The following is a 15,841-nucleotide window of genomic DNA, read 5'->3' as shown; positions in this document are numbered from 1 at the left end:
AGTGGATGGTAGCGTCTGAAAAATGTTCATGATGAAACGAATTAAAAGAAAATATGTGATGGAATACAGTTATAAATCTTTCAAATTATGTCTAATTCTAATCTTGAAACTAAGATTCAAGCAAATTCACATTTTGAAACATTCGACAATATTTTCAACAGTAAAACCCTTCAGAAAGCTCATCATAAGGTTTGTGAAAAGTTACTCCACCAGAAAAATCATGCACTGCGATAGGATGCTCATAAATTTATAAAAGTCAGTGCGTCCTTTGGGAATACGGACAGATAAGAACAACTGAATAATTTGAAGAAAATGCGACTTAGCAATGCATATTAAAAATACACAAGCAATGCGACAGATATGAGCACAGTTCTAATACTTTCAAACATTTTAACAGTAGAAAATAACAAAAATGATGCAAAACAAATGGAATGGAATTATGATTGCATTCATGGCACAAAAAAACTACAAAGTCTTCCGTAAGGTAGCGAGAACTATCCAAGGTATAGGAAAGTATCAAATCTCAAAGACTGAACCACGCTGAAATGAAAATGCGTTAAAAGTTTAGCAGTGGGTAAAACATACATAAAAGTAGTCGAAGATGAAACATTCATTTATTAACGGTGTGGTGACGCCAGTAAGTAGGTGATGGGAACTATTCCACTGATGTTAATTGTTTGACTGGCAATGAAATAAGTAATGGAGCCTAAAAACCAGTCTAAAACGTCTAATAAAATGCGTAGTGAAAGTAGTAACAACAATATGATGCGTACATATGACCGGAACACATAAGAGCAAAATTCGATTTCAGAAGTATGAATTCAAACAGTAAAAGTTGCTCATTTCATATAAGCTAACATCCCAGAAACAGCACTAAACTCATGCCCATCTCTTGTACTTTGTTTGTAAGCCATTTGTTCCGGCTGGAAAGAGTTGTAAGACGTGTTCTACAAACAATGAATGGAAAGAGGATGAGGAAATGATTAATGGAAATTAAAAACTTACTATATTTGTGCAGGGGTTATCCCATTTGTTGGTACATTCTTCGGATCCAGATTTCGAAGCGACAATTCGCAGTCCATTTGATATATCACATTCTGCTTAACAAAGCTCAAAGTGTCGCTAACTTTGCAATTCAGTTCTTGCATCCTTCTCATTCACATGGTAAACCAAGTCCAGAGGTTCAAAAATCCATTCGTTACTTAATAAACTTGTACTGTAGACAATTCCATCCAGCTTACTGAAAGTTAATGCACAAAAATCACCAATTTCTAAGCTTTAAAGGATATGTAACTTGAGAAACGTGCTGACTCAAAATGGGTAATTAAATATCATTTCATTTGCGAAATCCTAACTGATTTCAGTGATTAACTATCTTAAAATCCTTTGGCGAAAGAACTTCAAAAAAGCCGAATTAGTCTCGTTTTACATTGCAGGAAAAATAAAAATCAGTTGCCGCCTGAAAAATCAACAAATCACTAACCAATCGAGTATCTTCAACAATGCGTTAAAATGTTCTGCATACTCTAAATGATCACCTGGCAAAAATTGTCGCAATACATTTGTTGATGCTGCTATTTTTATGATACCATATTCGTTCTTACTGGCGGATCCGTCAGCTGAAATCTGATACAAGTTTCGAAACTTTTCAAATCCTCCTGATGTACCTCAGAAAATACATGTCGACTGATATTACACTTATGAAATGTCATGAATTCGTATCTGTGTTCAGCATCTAAAAGGGTGAAAGGCTGCCTCTATCATATAATTCTATCACTGGAAGAAAACTGTAATGATAGCCGTGCACTCTGTACCTATTATAAGAATTTCTACATAATAAATAAACAAACAAAATTTTTTGTTTCTATCTAAAATTTTTTGTAAAGATACATATGCACCGGGATGCTGCATCAAAACGAAGGATTTACTAGGCAAAGATTCCACCCTACTCAGCAATCCTGCAGAATTACAAGATGCAGTTGCCCAATTCAAATTTGCCTTTTCCAGTTTCAGCCCAAGTATCTCCCCTTGTTTTTTATTTAGATAACTGTTCATAATTAACCGAATGTCGATGCTCGATATCGCATGCAATTTGTCGTTTTCCAGTGTGTTTTCGATAAGATATTAGCTGACCCAGCCAGGTAAGCGCCTTCTTTACACCACAATATATTGAAAATATAACAATAAACATTTCTAGCAAATGTAAGATGTAGAGACTAGATAAGTAAAAAAAAAAGACTTTTAACAGCAGCATTATTGCTTCAATTTCTAGTGTATTATATCGGATTTTTCATACGCATTTTCTCGTGACCTAAATGTTCTAAGACATATTCAACAATAATTGCATCATTCCCTTCAGTTCTGACATTCATGAGACAGGTACAATGACTGACCACTTCCTTTGTTCCATGTGAAATTTTTTCCCTCTTTCAAAGCAAATCTGCAAGATCTTTTGCTTTGCCAGCCCTGAAATGAGTCATAATCCAAATTATTCCAAATAATTTAACATTTTCTATATTAAAGCAAAACTAACTACCAACTTAAATAACTCATTGTATAAACTTTGATTAAACGGTCAAATTTTTAAAGGAAACTCAAAATTAAGAGAAAAGTAAAACAGACAACTAAAAAGTAACGAAGGCATAAATACATTCTCAGCGAAGTTAAGATGAAATTAAAACAGCTTATTGCAACTCCACAACAGTACAAAAAATAAGCGAAAATATTACATGCATTAACAGAACTTACTAGTTAAATGTAAGGGAATCGTATATTATCGTAGTGAAGATTTCATATTCTGTCGTAAGAAAAGCTTCCAGAAGTAACCTATAACTTCGTTAAAACCACCTGCTGCCAGAAACACATTATTAGAAGTAATTCACATTTCACACCGCATATATGTGCACTTATCCTTGACATAAATGGTTGCCATCGCACCACTTGTTTCCATTTGATTCATTCATGAAATCATCAAACTCGGCTCGATTTCGAAAACTTCACGATTGTAATTCGAAATCCTGCTCTTCGACTTCGTGCTCATCGAGAGAATGTTTGGTTTTTTTTTAAATGTCCTGAATCCTGTGAGAGATTCCACATGAAGACTCAAAAGCTACCTCTTCAGTCTGCTGTTCATACCGATACGAAAGAGGCAACTGAATACAAAGGAACGTGAAGATGAAGAAACAAATAAGCAAGCAGCGTATAACATGCCATAGTCCAAAACAGGAAGAGGAGAAAAATTCAACCCAACATGGCTCTTTCAACTCATTTAAAGTGCTAAAATTTCGCTGACAAACACGGCTGGGAACTGATTTGAGCTATGGAAATATGACATATCGACGTTGATAATTAATAAAATCCTTTTCATAATATTCTATACCAGTAAGTCTGCCGAACCGTTTTTTATGAGAAAACATTGAACACGAATTCCCACCGAGTTTCTTAAGTCAAATGACAACGACTAGCTTGGAACAGCTTTAAATAATGTTTGAACAGAGCCCATGGAAGGAATACTGAAGCAGCACATTTGGTAAATCCCTTCCCTTAACAGTTAACTCAGAATGACAAATAGCACGAAAAAGCCGTCTCAACACCGAAAATAATTTTATTAATGCGCTGCGAACTGATTAAATCATACTGCTTAGTAAAAATTTCTAACAGAAAATTTATTGTTTCTTGAACAGAATAACAAAAAACGTGAATGAAAATTTTATTTCACATTTTTATTCCTTAGCATCTCGTAAACGCCTGATAGTACTCCGCACGGTGGCTGCTGCGGTTGTGCTGTACACGTAAGCACCACCAGCAACTACTTTATTGCATTTCGAGCACTTCCAAATGCCAACACATTTTCGCTTCATCGATTCCTTCCCACAGAAAGCACATGTGTATTTAGAATGCTGCGTTACCTGAAATACTAATAAGCCGATATGAAAAGTATATATTTACGGGTATATTTGATAAATGATATCACTAAAACTGGTATTTACTAACAAAGGATGAATAAAAGCCTATGTAAAAAGAAACCTGAGAAAATTATTCTGCGCCCAAACCAATGTTGTAAATGATGCTCAAGCAGAATCAGACTATGCACCATAAAATTCCCCACACAACCATACAGAAAAAATACTACGATCTCCTGAGTTAATATGAAAACACTCCAACTTAGTTGCTCACACTAACATATGCAATCTTAATAACTATATGTTTTCGATCACAAACTGGGATGACTTAACAAACAATACAAACGAACGGAAAGAATACCTCCATCTTCTTAACGGTTTTTCTTAGCGAGGCACCATACCGAGTTCCGTACTTCCCTACTATGCCAACCTTTTTCGTCCGTTTGGCCATTTCAACAAACTTTGAAAGAAAAGAACCACTAATTACAACGGAAAACCATTTCAACCACCGCAACTTCCCAGCTGTCTAATTCACCCAAACATTCAGACCCTGAGTTCCCGACAATTACTCCTGCTAATTAAAAAGCAAACCCCCTCCCCCCCGTCTCCATAACAACCATTCACCCTCACATAACCCGACAAACCCATCACCATTCCCTCAAACTGAGCATTGAAAAGCACTCCAAGAGTATCGCTGCATCACTAGACCACCGCACCGCACCACTATGAAAACTAAGAATCCACCCTCACCCTCGCTGTTCGGTACACATGAACAACGGGGCGTTGCTGAATGCTTTCCCGTCCCATCACGTGAGAGGTAGTGTCGCTTCAGGAGTGTATCTTTCTTGGAATTACTAAGACACGCCTTTTAAAGTGATTACTTTTTATTGCAGTGACATGACAGATAAATTACAAGTGACGGAATTAGCTGGTGAATCAAATTGAATTTTTCGGGGAGAAAGAAACAGATGAATGAACACTCCATGATATGTGGCATATTGTAAGCATCACGCTTCACTACGCGAGAAATATATGTTCGAAAAATTGCTGACCTCTCAGTCCAGTCGCACATACTATATAAATCAAAACTAGTAAACAATATAAATTATGATATGCAAAGCGTATGCTAGCAGTTGAACAAGCTATTACCCGAAATCCGTCTTCATGAACTGCATGGAAATGTCTTTAAGCAAATAAATAAATACAAACGAGAAGGATAATTATTCTTCGTCTTTAGTTGTTAGAAATTACTTCCTACGTCAAAAGTGGTGACTAAAAACGACACTGAACGTTGTGCGTTGAACGGCTACTGTATACTCATCATCATCTTTTGCGCAACTGATCACTCACTTATGAAAATAAAGATAACAAAGTACCCAAACAGCTCCGGACAACATCTGCGAAATAAAAAAGTCTACATTTCAGCCGATTTCATTGGCCGCTGTGTCGAGTAACGCTTACCGAGACGTATCTCCATTTTCGCATGATTATGATCTCTGCTGTTTATCTCAGACTTGCTTTCTGCTTCTTTACCTAAATGCCACATATAAGAATATCTTTCTAAAAACCTTTAGCTGACCTATTTAACTTCACTAATGGAATTAAAATCAGATTCACAATTGTTACACTGCAGAAAGAAACGATATCGTACATTACATAAAAGACAGCCAGCAACCGTAACTACGAAACAAAAGACGTTTGTTACGATGTTTACTAATGATAAGTCGAAAAATCGTAAAAAGACTAGTTCAATAACTCCCCAATTATCCTGGAAAGCTAAACATGTCTTCTACCCCTTTCTTTAAACCGCACTATTGGGTTTATCTTTTTATTTCCGGTTATTTACCTCCATCCAACTTCTGATTTTTCCAATCACTAGAATGTTCCTTATTCAGTGGATTACCGGCGAATGGTAAGCGACCATCGCTTCCTCGCTTTTTTACACCTTTCCTTTTGTCTTGATAATCAGTTCCACGACCACGAACTACAAAACAATACATCAGATAATATCGATATGAAACGTGTTTGATACCAATTAAAATGAAACCAATAAGTTGCATCTACTTAACTAACATTTAGAAGTATATAACTCCAGATTATTATTAAAAAAACAAGAACGTACTCCGATGTCTCCTTGTAAAATGACGTGATGCGTTCCAAACGTTTGTTGACGCTCTAATTCGGGTTTGGTTCGTACCATGCGTATCATACCGGAAAGCCGAAAACAATTTTTGTAGCAATTTAGAAATGGAGCTAATAATCCTACCGAGAAGCTAATGCAACAGTAAGAAATAAGGATAGAAACCATGAAAAATTCTTCAGAAAAATCCATATTTTTCCCAGTAAAATTGTCTTGCTTCAATAATCTAAGCATATTAACAAAATTTTTAACTCGCCTTACCGAAGAGACAGGATTTCCTTCCCGATCCACACCATATTTTTTAGCGAATTCTCGATCAGACATTGGCATCTGATCAGTCTCATTATATAAATCATGTCGCCACTTATAATCGGTACGCGATAACGGATGTAGCGTAATTCTCTCACCAGTTTCACGGGTATCGTGCATGAAAAATTGTCCTATGCGCGGGATGTACGCTGGGTGTGCCTGATCCTGGTCCTGGTCAGGTCCAGAGACTTCCTCGTCCTAGGAAAAATCAATACCGACAAGATTTAAAAATGCGGATAATATGTAACTACAACTTTTCTGTACATCCTTGTTTTTTCTCTTTTCTAATTATTTTCACTCGGCTTTACTAAGTTCCATTTGTTTAGCGATTGCCGAGCCTTATCTGTTGTTACGAGACGAAGAAATTTATCCTATAATGGAGTGCTAAGATGTGAAATAACAAGAGTCAGGGTATCTTCTCAAAGTCAAACTTTATCACTCCTCATCGGATTTATATTATGACATTAGTTACGGACGATAAATCGCTGAAGCAATTGCCATCAAAAGCTATAACAGCTTATAGTTTATCCTTCTTTCATTACCAAAAAAAGTTAAAGGAACAGGTCATTTGTATCCAAAAAGGTAGGTGTAAACAAGACGATCGGTATAATTAAAAAGTGGGGATATTATGTGTTCAAACAGGTAAGGGAACGTATCTTCCAGCCTTAATAGAAGTTATCAAAAGCGGGTTACTCGGGAAACTAACATGTGAAGTAAACTTGTAAGGTTTACTCCGAGGAGATTAATCATGTAAGGTTCTTCAGAGATGAAGACAGCATAGCGCGAAATTTTAGAAATATCAAGCTTACGTCATCGGGACTTTTTAACTGTTTGATGTTCGAAATTTCATCCCTGGGAGAAGTTTTCGGATATTCATTTTCACGAATATTCACTGTTTCGTCTTCTGCGTTTCTTGATTGTTCATTGTCAACGATTTTCATTTTTGAAATCGTGCCGATGATATCCAGTATCTCCGGATCTTCCTCCCTTGTCATTCGTGCTTCTGCTGTTGTTCTTTTCGCCATTTTGAAAGAGCTTTTGCTTAAGGCGCTAAGCAACAGCCTAAAATTAAGCAACATTCCTTATCATATCATCGCGGCACTAAAATCGGTTAATACCTTCAGATTGTTAGATCTATGGTTAAGGTTCACCCATTGACACATAAACTATGTATGTTTGGGTATCCGAATATCCTATAATAACTTGAGTCTAACATTTCATAATTTTAGTTTTTTAACTCTTAATAAAAACATTAGACAAAAGTGGGAGGAGGCCTCCAGAATGAAGTGTTTAGGTTGGAGCGGAATGAAGACCAAAAAGTATTTCTAGATCCCTAGATCAAATTAGTTCCCGACCGGTTAATTTTGACCATCACTCAGTTCCGATGATCTACCAGCAAGAACATTCGAAGTCAAGAACATTTGAAAGTATCTTCCCCTTGTTTTCTAGCAGTAAACAATAGTAAGACGGGAATTCTTTAAAAAAATAAAAGATCGCATAAAGAAATGCAATTAGAACCGATTATGGTAAAGAAATTAAAACCAAAATTTATGTATTAAAAAACAGTGAAAAGTTCACGTAACGATATCTTCGAGTGACATCCTTGGAAGGTTTCATTCCTATCACTGTAAACCGCGGGAAGTCCCCTTTATGTTTTTAATGGTTTACTGACTCTCCGCAAAAAATATGCGCAACTGGAATCGACGAGTGGCATTACTGTTCGAAAACGAGAACCCGGGGAATCTCCAAAGATAGGCTCGAGGGATATTCTAGAGAGGGGCAAATGACGTGGTCCGCTCTGTTATCCTATCAACAGAGAATGAAATGGAATGATTTTGGAATAGAGTACAGAAAGCATACGTAAGCGTTTCTGATCAACACAGTGACTATTAAGGATGTGAATAGCATTATCCAATGGTAATGGCAAGGGAGTGATAGGCGTTGTACGTGCTACAGCTAAATAATGGCGTGTCTTGACGTAAGTCTAGTAGATCATACTACTCAAGAGACGTGGGTGTTTTAGTGCTATTTCTATGAAAGTTTTTTGAAAATGAAACATGTTGGAAAGTAAACCCAATTATCATTACAGTATAATGGCAGCAAAAGAGCAGTGCAGAACTGAACACGATAATGATCTGATTGTTTGTCATCGCTACCGGTTGCTACACAAAATATGCAGTGGTACCTTTGGAACAGTACTTCTGGATACCTTTGCTCATAGATCATTTATCTTCATCGTTATTGACCCTTCCAGATATACTACTTTTTTTTCTTCTAGAAATAAAAGTGAGTCTTTGAACACTGTATGGGCATTTAAGAGAAAGAAAGGATATGATTATACCTGGGAATGACTGTTACTCTTCTTTGAAGCAATTCTTGACATCGAATTTACAGGAATCGATTTACTCAATCATGATGAAGTCGCCATGAAGCTGGAAATGAAAGCTAAAAACAACGACAGATAGTGGAATGAATACCACATTTACAAAAACCTCAAAGAAGGAAATGGATTTCCTGAAGTAAAAAATTTCTATAATTTTTGATTGGTACCGTCGTTATTTCGAAATAATTCAGTTATTCGGTCTGATTCTTCAGCTTTATGGTTCAGTAATCAGGGTCATTTCAACACATTGCTGATGGAGCTGCTAGATCCTTCGTTGGAAGGTTGTTCAATTTTTGCAATTGTCATTTTAGTCGAAAAACGGTGTTACTTCTAGCAGATCAATTGGTATACATTCAGTTTAAGCCTTGATCATTCTCAAAAAGTTGTGGAATTTACTCCTTTCATCACTGGAATTAGATGACTCCTTTACAAAATACGATACTGTAATATTGCCAGAACTATCTCTTAAATCGACTGATGAAGTGTGGGAGTGACGAGTACGACACATTACATTTTAACTTCTTGAATCTCATAATTTCGTTGCTGACTGTAAAACATGAGCAACATTTTTTTTCCCTTTTGTATGTTATTACGGGAGAAACCATAAATTCTTGAATTCTTGATTTAACTGTTAATTTTTCTTAATTGGGATATTTTAGCTTTCAAGATTACAAGCACTACATCTGACAAGCACCGTTCATCGATATATCAAACCTGACAACTTTGCTATGGATCTTGGTGCAAAACACAACATCGTTCATGTAAGTAAAATTCGGTAGAATGTTGAAATTCACAACAGTTCAGGATTTTTACTATGATTCTCACTCTTTCCTAGTGAATACCTTACTTGTTATTTAAGCACAGCAAACTTTTTATTATTCCATAGGTTACCTTAAACCCTATTGAAATATGCAGTAAGGTCAGTATTTCTGACCATGATCAATTATCAGTTGGTACTGATGATGATCCGAACAGCGATCTTTATATAGTGGTCTTAATTTAGTTAATAGATATGGGTCTATGTAAGAAATACTTGATCCCGATAAAGCCAGATGTGGTACCGTACGTTTCGCCTTTCCAAACGCTCATTGTGGTTTTGGTAGAGATTATTTCTTTTCTTTTTTAACTGGTAACGATTAAATGGCAATTCAAGCTGCAATTGCTGCAAACATGAGGAACTAGCGATGACCTTGAAGTGGTTTTGCAGCTGTTTGTTCGGAGGAGTGAGGCTTGAAGAGACTGTCAGTCGCATGTGGTTGTGCTCTCAACGATTTGTCAATATCATTTACAAGGAATCTTCGTAAATGATATTGACCAAATCGTTGAGAGTCGAAATTACTTTTTACTGTTTATACTCATACGATTAAATTGGTAGATTTACTTTTAATTTAAATTAAGAGAAATAGTTTTTAGGTAGTTTCGCAAAAAAATTCCTTTTTCAATAAGTGAATTTAAAGTTAAGTTAAGAAGGTTTTCAGCGTTAAGTCGTCGGGACGATATGATTTCGTTAGCATACACTCTTTCTACTTTCTCAAAGGTGATCTATCGTAGTTTGAATACAAAGCTCATTCGAAGGAAAAATATACGGAACTAATTGGCCATTTGAAAGACCGACTAACTGTTGAGGAATTCTGCAGTGATTACCCGAGTAAAAATTATATTTTGCCTTTAAGGGATTTTTGAGGCATTAGTTACTGTCAGCAAGGGATTGTAGAATTACGATTCAGTACTTCATTTTCATAGTTTTGCAGTTGGATAAGATGTGTGTATCAGTGTCTAAAAAGAATGCAGCGCAGCTGTTCAATTTCTTGTTCCTTGATAAATTTTCGATGATGATTTTGAAAATTCATTTTACGATTATTATAAAATTCTTTAGATGTTGCATTTGAAATATTGTTATGGACTCAAGACCGATGAAACTCCAGATTACGGACTAACAAGGCAAATCTTTTGGATATTATTTGTCAGGAAACAATTTATTTTTGACAACGCATTTGACTGGGACCTTCACAGGTATTATTTGACGTACTGAATCTCCATTAAGACTAATATTCATCTTTGCATGCTTAATTTTTACAAAATCCATTGAAGATGCTTGCTGCAGTAGCCACGCTAGTCCTGTATATCTTGCACTGTTATTATCACGTCAGTCACTGCGTTCAAAATCTCAGTGTTTTACAGCATGCAGGATAGAAATCGCTAATAAAAATTATTCTTTTTATAAACGAAAATTAGGACATTTTCAATTTTAAACTTCCTCTACATAGAAATGCACGAAAGTTGAAACGAGAAATGGGTGATTCAGCGTAAGGGAAAAGTTAGTGAAAAAAAATCCAAGAACTTTCGCAGATGTATTCAGCTGCATATCGATGTTTCGAATAGTATGCGGCTGTTTGTTCGGTTATAACCAAAAGATTTCTTAAATCAGTAATAAGAGCCGTGGATTATCTGCTTCAAATTTTGGTATCAGATTAGTGCTTCATTTTAGACATAAAGCACCTAAAAGCAATTTTCTCTTTGAGTTCTGGATATCCCTCTGTTATCCATACCTTATCCTGTCAATACTTTAAGTTTTCGAATCTCAACTACCTCAAGGAATAAATGGTTTCTTTTTATACTGATTTTATTATTACATGGTAAGTTATTGTTTACTATAGGATGGATAATACTTGACCACACTTTTTTATTACAGGATGAGATGATGATACTGGTTTAATCGTATATTTCATTTGGAAAAATGTTGGAGATTCTGGAAGAAATACTTTTATGCATTAAAGATATAGATTTAAATTTGTTTTGAATAAAACGTATCACGACAAAGCTATGAGAGAAAATGTTTCTTAGAAAATGTGTTCATCTTATAATACTGTTGTGAAGTTTAAATTTATTCCATTTGAAATAGTGGTATAAAAGTAAAGGAAGGAAATATACTTATCAGCACTCTAGGTTTCTGACTAAGTTTGCTATACCATATTGCTGAATACTCAAATACACCAAGTTTTATCATCTTTACATTTACCGTCGAACCAGAGAGTCAGTAATTCGTCCAGTTCACTATACGATGGACTAACATATTCTGGTTCATGTACCGTACGCGGTAATATTCGGCGCATGTTACGTCTGGACATGTGCTCTTCATAAGCCGATCGTAGGATGTCCCGTAATTGATAGTTCATGCAGTGGTTACATAGTTGACATTTCTGGAAATGTTTCATTTGAAGTCTGTTGCTTATCATTTGCTATTTTTCTGGTTTCTAATTCAACATTATCAAAGCAGAGTTATAACATTAGTGAGAAGTGATGCGTATTGTTGGAAACAGCAAGTAGGCTCTGAAGTATATCGCCTGAGTAAGCGAAGGTGCATGAAAACATTTGGTGTTTCCGTAATTATGCTAAATTCTCAGTCACTGAAAATATATTCCACAATGTAAAAGCATGAAAAAAATTGAGATGTAAGGCTAATGATGAGTACGACAGAAATAGTTCTATCAGAAATCTGAATTAAAACTAATCTTTTTCTAACATGCAAAACCACTTACCAGTTCCTTTTTACAGCCATCTTTGCCGAAACACTTGAACTCGCAGTCATTGCTGAACACTTGGAGATCCCGATCAGAAACGAGCATTTCTTGACTATCTCTATCTTTACTAAAATATGGTTTATTTTTAGTTAACTGGAAGATATACGTTACTTTAACACAGACATAGGACTTCGAATGTTTCCCAAAAAGCAGTAGTATAAATTCGTTCGAATATACATTCAAATTCACATAGATCAGCTTGATGCTTTCAGTAACATGATTTTCGGGAAACTCGTTACGCAAAAAACGAAATTTTTACTTACAAACGATCTTCAAGGGATATTCCATGCAAGTGTGAAGCTATACCGACCAATGAAAGCACATTGATGATTACTTGCTCATAAAGAAGTTTGTTTGGTTGAAAATGTCCTGATGATAAGTTTGGTGACATATTCGCCTGCGGGAGAAAAATTTCCACACTTTTCGTTTAATTTACAATTTGAAATTATTTATGGATTTAAATTTTAAAAAGAATGCACACCATTCGTTAATTTGTCAATTTTTTAAAGGAACTGAAGATTTGCAGAAGTGAAGATTTTAAGATAGACTCAGAGGGGCAAATACCTCCATCAAATAAACGTTGAGGTCCTTATCAAGTACGAAGTCAAAACGGCTTAGTTCGAAGAATGGCCTATAAATAATTTGAATTTATTGAAAAATTTATTGGAATTTTTTTTTTTGCTGGAGCTTTCAGTTTGTCGAGCTAACTTGATTTTGTTAACTTTTAAGTTTATTTTTGAAATTTCCTACCTTTTGTCAGCAAAATTCGCTCCAGCAGCAAGCATTTTATTTTGCTGCGACTCGAAAACCTAAATTTCAGGATTCTTTTTTGAGGCTTCTTCGTGCAAGAGGTTTGTGTAATCAAAATTACTGCAAATGAATTTTTCATTGCGCTAATATTAAAACTTCGCTGGAATAGCTACTAAACTATTCATTCTAAATCTTTTCGACTTTAATCTCTTTTCAAAGCCACATTATGGGTGCAAGCTATTTGAAGCTGTGCTATCGAATGAGAGAAGGGGAAGGAGAGAAATAATGAAATTGGAATCTTCCTAAAAGATCATTTTCTCAGTCTCTTAAAGTTTTTAATGTTATATTGACCGGTAAAGAATAAGTAATTGGTAATCTTTTTTTTTTTGAAATAGACTGAACTAAAAATTGAATTTACAGCAGCAATAATTTCTTTGATACGATCCCAAATTAAACTTGGATCTTTGCCTAATTTCGCGATATATGCATTGAACGCATGTTGAAAAGTCATTCCTTGCTCAACATAATATTTCTTTAATGATGGCATCTGAAATTGGATTAGAATTACGAAAGATCAGTTTTAAATGAAAAAATTTTCTTAAAATCGTTGAAAAAACGATATTCAATATTGATCTCTATTACATTACTATTTCTATTTTTATTTCTATTTTTTATTTTTATATTTCTATTTTCTATTTTCTATTTCTATTTTCTATTTCTATTTTCTATTTTTATTTTCTATTTCTATTTTTATTTCTATTTTCTCTATTTCTATTTTTGATCTCTATTACCTCCCAAAGTGGTGTGTAGTTGTCACTGACAACGTATTTGTCAACATCGTCAGCATCAAATGGTTCGTAATCTTTAGAACAAAAGCGTAGCAATACATCTCCCACATAAATATATACGCGAAGCGGTAAAACTGATGCGATCACCGTATAAATACCAATATCGAACTTACTGAACAGAAAAAGAAGTTAACTGATGAGTTTGTGGGATTTGAACTGAAAGATTTCATCCTATCGAGAATTGTCATTTAACGTCATTCATTCATTCATTTTGAATTTTGAATGAATCTAAACAAGATATCACAAGTGTCCTTCCAGAAGAGGCTTCTTTTTTAAAGTCGTTCTCTTAATTAAATCTTAAGGTTTTTTGAAATTTATACCGTTAAACGACATATAACTTTTCCGTAGACATCTAACTTTTTCGCTGATTAGAAAATACTGATGATATTTTTGTTGATCTCACTGATAGTTCTACGTCATACCGGTTATCAATGAGAAATGGGCGTGATATGTATTCCTGAATAAACGAATCATTATCCGAAAAATGGAGCTCTTTGATATCTCGAATTCTGATCCCTCGATGTTCCTTACTTTTCCTCACCCATAACCTATCTGGATGCGTTCTTGCATAAGCTTGAAATTCATCTCGCCTTGTTGGTAAATCGAAAGCTTTTGGTATTCCAAATGTTAGGCCTGCTGTAGCAAGGCTTACCTAAGTTAGATACAAGTTAAAATCATTAATTTTCATCTTTCTTTTCTTTTCTCGAACTAAATTTTTTCCCTCATTTGAATTTTCATTCGAATTTTACTCTTATAGGATGAAACAGATTTGTAATATTTGTTGTTTTGGCCTATATTCTCTCAAATTTTAGAATTTACCTTGCTTGTGTAATATCCTGATCCAGGTATATGATTGACCTTTTGATAGGGTTGCAGTTTGGTCAAGTGTAAGCTGAACAATGGGTCATAAAATGAATACTGATGACTCCATAAGACATCGAAAGAAATATTTTCAGGTAATTCACCGATGTATAATTTGTACCCAAGATTTCCAAAAATTTTAATTACATGCGACAGATAATTCCGTAAGCCCTAAAATTTATGCTAATTTTATTCTTCATGGCAACATTGAAACTCTATCCTTTCTTAAAAAATAATCAAATAGTATTTTCAAAGTTCTTTTAAGCAACTATCTCTCATAGATTTTAACGATCTCTTTTTGTTTTATAATAAAGAAGCCGGATCGAATTTTGATTTCAAACATGATTTTTCAATAAAGAAAAATAAAGTCAAATAATGTTTCTTCCATACGTTTCTAAAGGAATCACTCACTTCATGGCCAGCTATCCAGACTACTGGTTGTCTTGTTCTAATAGAATCTTTCGAATAGTCTCGTGAACCCATCTTTAGGCTGCAACTTTTGATGGCTCAATTTCATAAATATATCGAAATGAAGTTGCTAGAACAACTTCTTTTGGGATACAAACAAATGGAAGTTGAGAAAGTTCCCAATAGTAGGGGAACTTTGAGCTGGAATGAAATGGAGATAAAAAAATGAAATACTTAGATGATAGTTACTATATTTAAAACATGAATAGAAATCAAGCACTTACTTATGTATTTCATCCAAAATGATACGTAAATGTAGTAAATTAATCGTTGTAAGGAAAATACCAAATAACAAAATTATGTTAAACAAATAAACCGGCCGGGGAAAGTGACGAGAAATAAGCATTCGCAGTGAATTTGTTTTAAAAATGATCACCTGCCTGAAATATTATTTCGCATGTGACAGATGAAAAAATTGGAATTTGTTTAGGTTAAAAACTTATAATTCGATTTTAGTACAAGAAACAAGCAAACAAAGTTATTTAAAATCTATTGTGTGGCACAAAGAGTGTGACATTCAGAAAATGCTCATAACGAGTGAAATCAATAGTTTCTCATAAACAGAATTATCACGGATTGCTAATGTCTACAGAACAACA

General features: G+C 34.7%; 5 protein-coding genes across 5 annotated transcripts; 1 reads left to right on the top strand and 4 right to left on the bottom strand.

The window, feature by feature from the left end:
• Positions 1–1,122: 1,122 nt before the first annotated feature.
• LOAG_00044 (hypothetical protein) lies at positions 1,123–2,191 on the bottom strand (the record flags this gene model as incomplete). The annotated part of the gene is made up of 3 exons (XM_003135585.1): positions 1,123–1,240; positions 1,484–1,626; positions 2,063–2,191. The coding sequence occupies 3 exons, from the start codon at positions 2,189–2,191 to the stop codon at positions 1,123–1,125; spliced, it is 390 nt and encodes a 129-aa protein (XP_003135633.1).
• A 1,399-nt stretch (positions 2,192–3,590) lies between these two features.
• Positions 3,591–4,364, bottom strand: LOAG_00043 (ribosomal protein L37ae). The gene is made up of 2 exons (XM_003135584.2): positions 4,264–4,364; positions 3,591–3,908 (listed from the first exon to the last, which is right to left on the bottom strand). The coding sequence occupies exons 1-2, from the start codon at positions 4,351–4,353 to the stop codon at positions 3,723–3,725; spliced, it is 276 nt and encodes a 91-aa protein (XP_003135632.1). The 5' UTR covers positions 4,354–4,364; the 3' UTR covers positions 3,591–3,722.
• Positions 4,365–5,316: 952 nt separating this feature from the next.
• On the bottom strand, positions 5,317–7,376 carry LOAG_00042 (hypothetical protein; the record flags this gene model as incomplete). Its single annotated transcript, XM_020445326.1, has 5 exons — positions 5,317–5,435; positions 5,749–5,886; positions 6,025–6,175; positions 6,304–6,549; positions 7,161–7,376. 5 exons carry the CDS (start codon positions 7,374–7,376, stop codon positions 5,317–5,319), a joined length of 870 nt encoding a protein of 289 aa, XP_020304198.1.
• Positions 7,377–8,444: 1,068 nt separating this feature from the next.
• LOAG_00041 (hypothetical protein) lies at positions 8,445–8,816 on the top strand (the record flags this gene model as incomplete). The annotated part of the gene is made up of 2 exons (XM_003135582.1): positions 8,445–8,532; positions 8,746–8,816. 2 exons carry the CDS (start codon positions 8,445–8,447, stop codon positions 8,814–8,816), a joined length of 159 nt encoding a protein of 52 aa, XP_003135630.1.
• Positions 8,817–11,635: 2,819 nt separating this feature from the next.
• Positions 11,636–15,257, bottom strand: LOAG_00040 (hypothetical protein; the record flags this gene model as incomplete). Its single annotated transcript, XM_003135581.2, has 10 exons — positions 11,636–11,934; positions 12,274–12,382; positions 12,579–12,712; positions 12,880–12,946; positions 13,066–13,124; positions 13,484–13,612; positions 13,857–14,025; positions 14,336–14,565; positions 14,733–14,945; positions 15,186–15,257. 10 exons carry the CDS (start codon positions 15,255–15,257, stop codon positions 11,719–11,721), a joined length of 1,398 nt encoding a protein of 465 aa, XP_003135629.1. The 3' UTR covers positions 11,636–11,718.
• Between the last annotated feature and the right edge of the window lie 584 nt (positions 15,258–15,841).

The sequence above is a fragment of the Loa loa genome, assembly GCF_000183805.2.
Source record: "Loa loa unplaced genomic scaffold supercont3.1, whole genome shotgun sequence".
Classification (NCBI taxonomy): domain Eukaryota; kingdom Metazoa; phylum Nematoda; class Chromadorea; order Rhabditida; family Onchocercidae; genus Loa; species Loa loa.
The sequence above is the reverse complement of the archived record's forward strand: the minus strand, read 5'-3'. Positions and strand labels throughout refer to the sequence as shown.

Bases quoted from the DNA above. Each gene is read 5' to 3' on its own strand.
- LOAG_00043 (XM_003135584.2), bottom strand. From the start codon at position 4,353: ATGGCCAAACGGACGAAAAAGGTTGGCATAGTAGGGAAGTACGGAACT. The intron at 3,909-4,263 runs GTATTCTTTCCG...TTAGTATTTCAG, and splicing joins AAACCGTTAAGAAGATGGAG to GTAACGCAGCATTCTAAATA.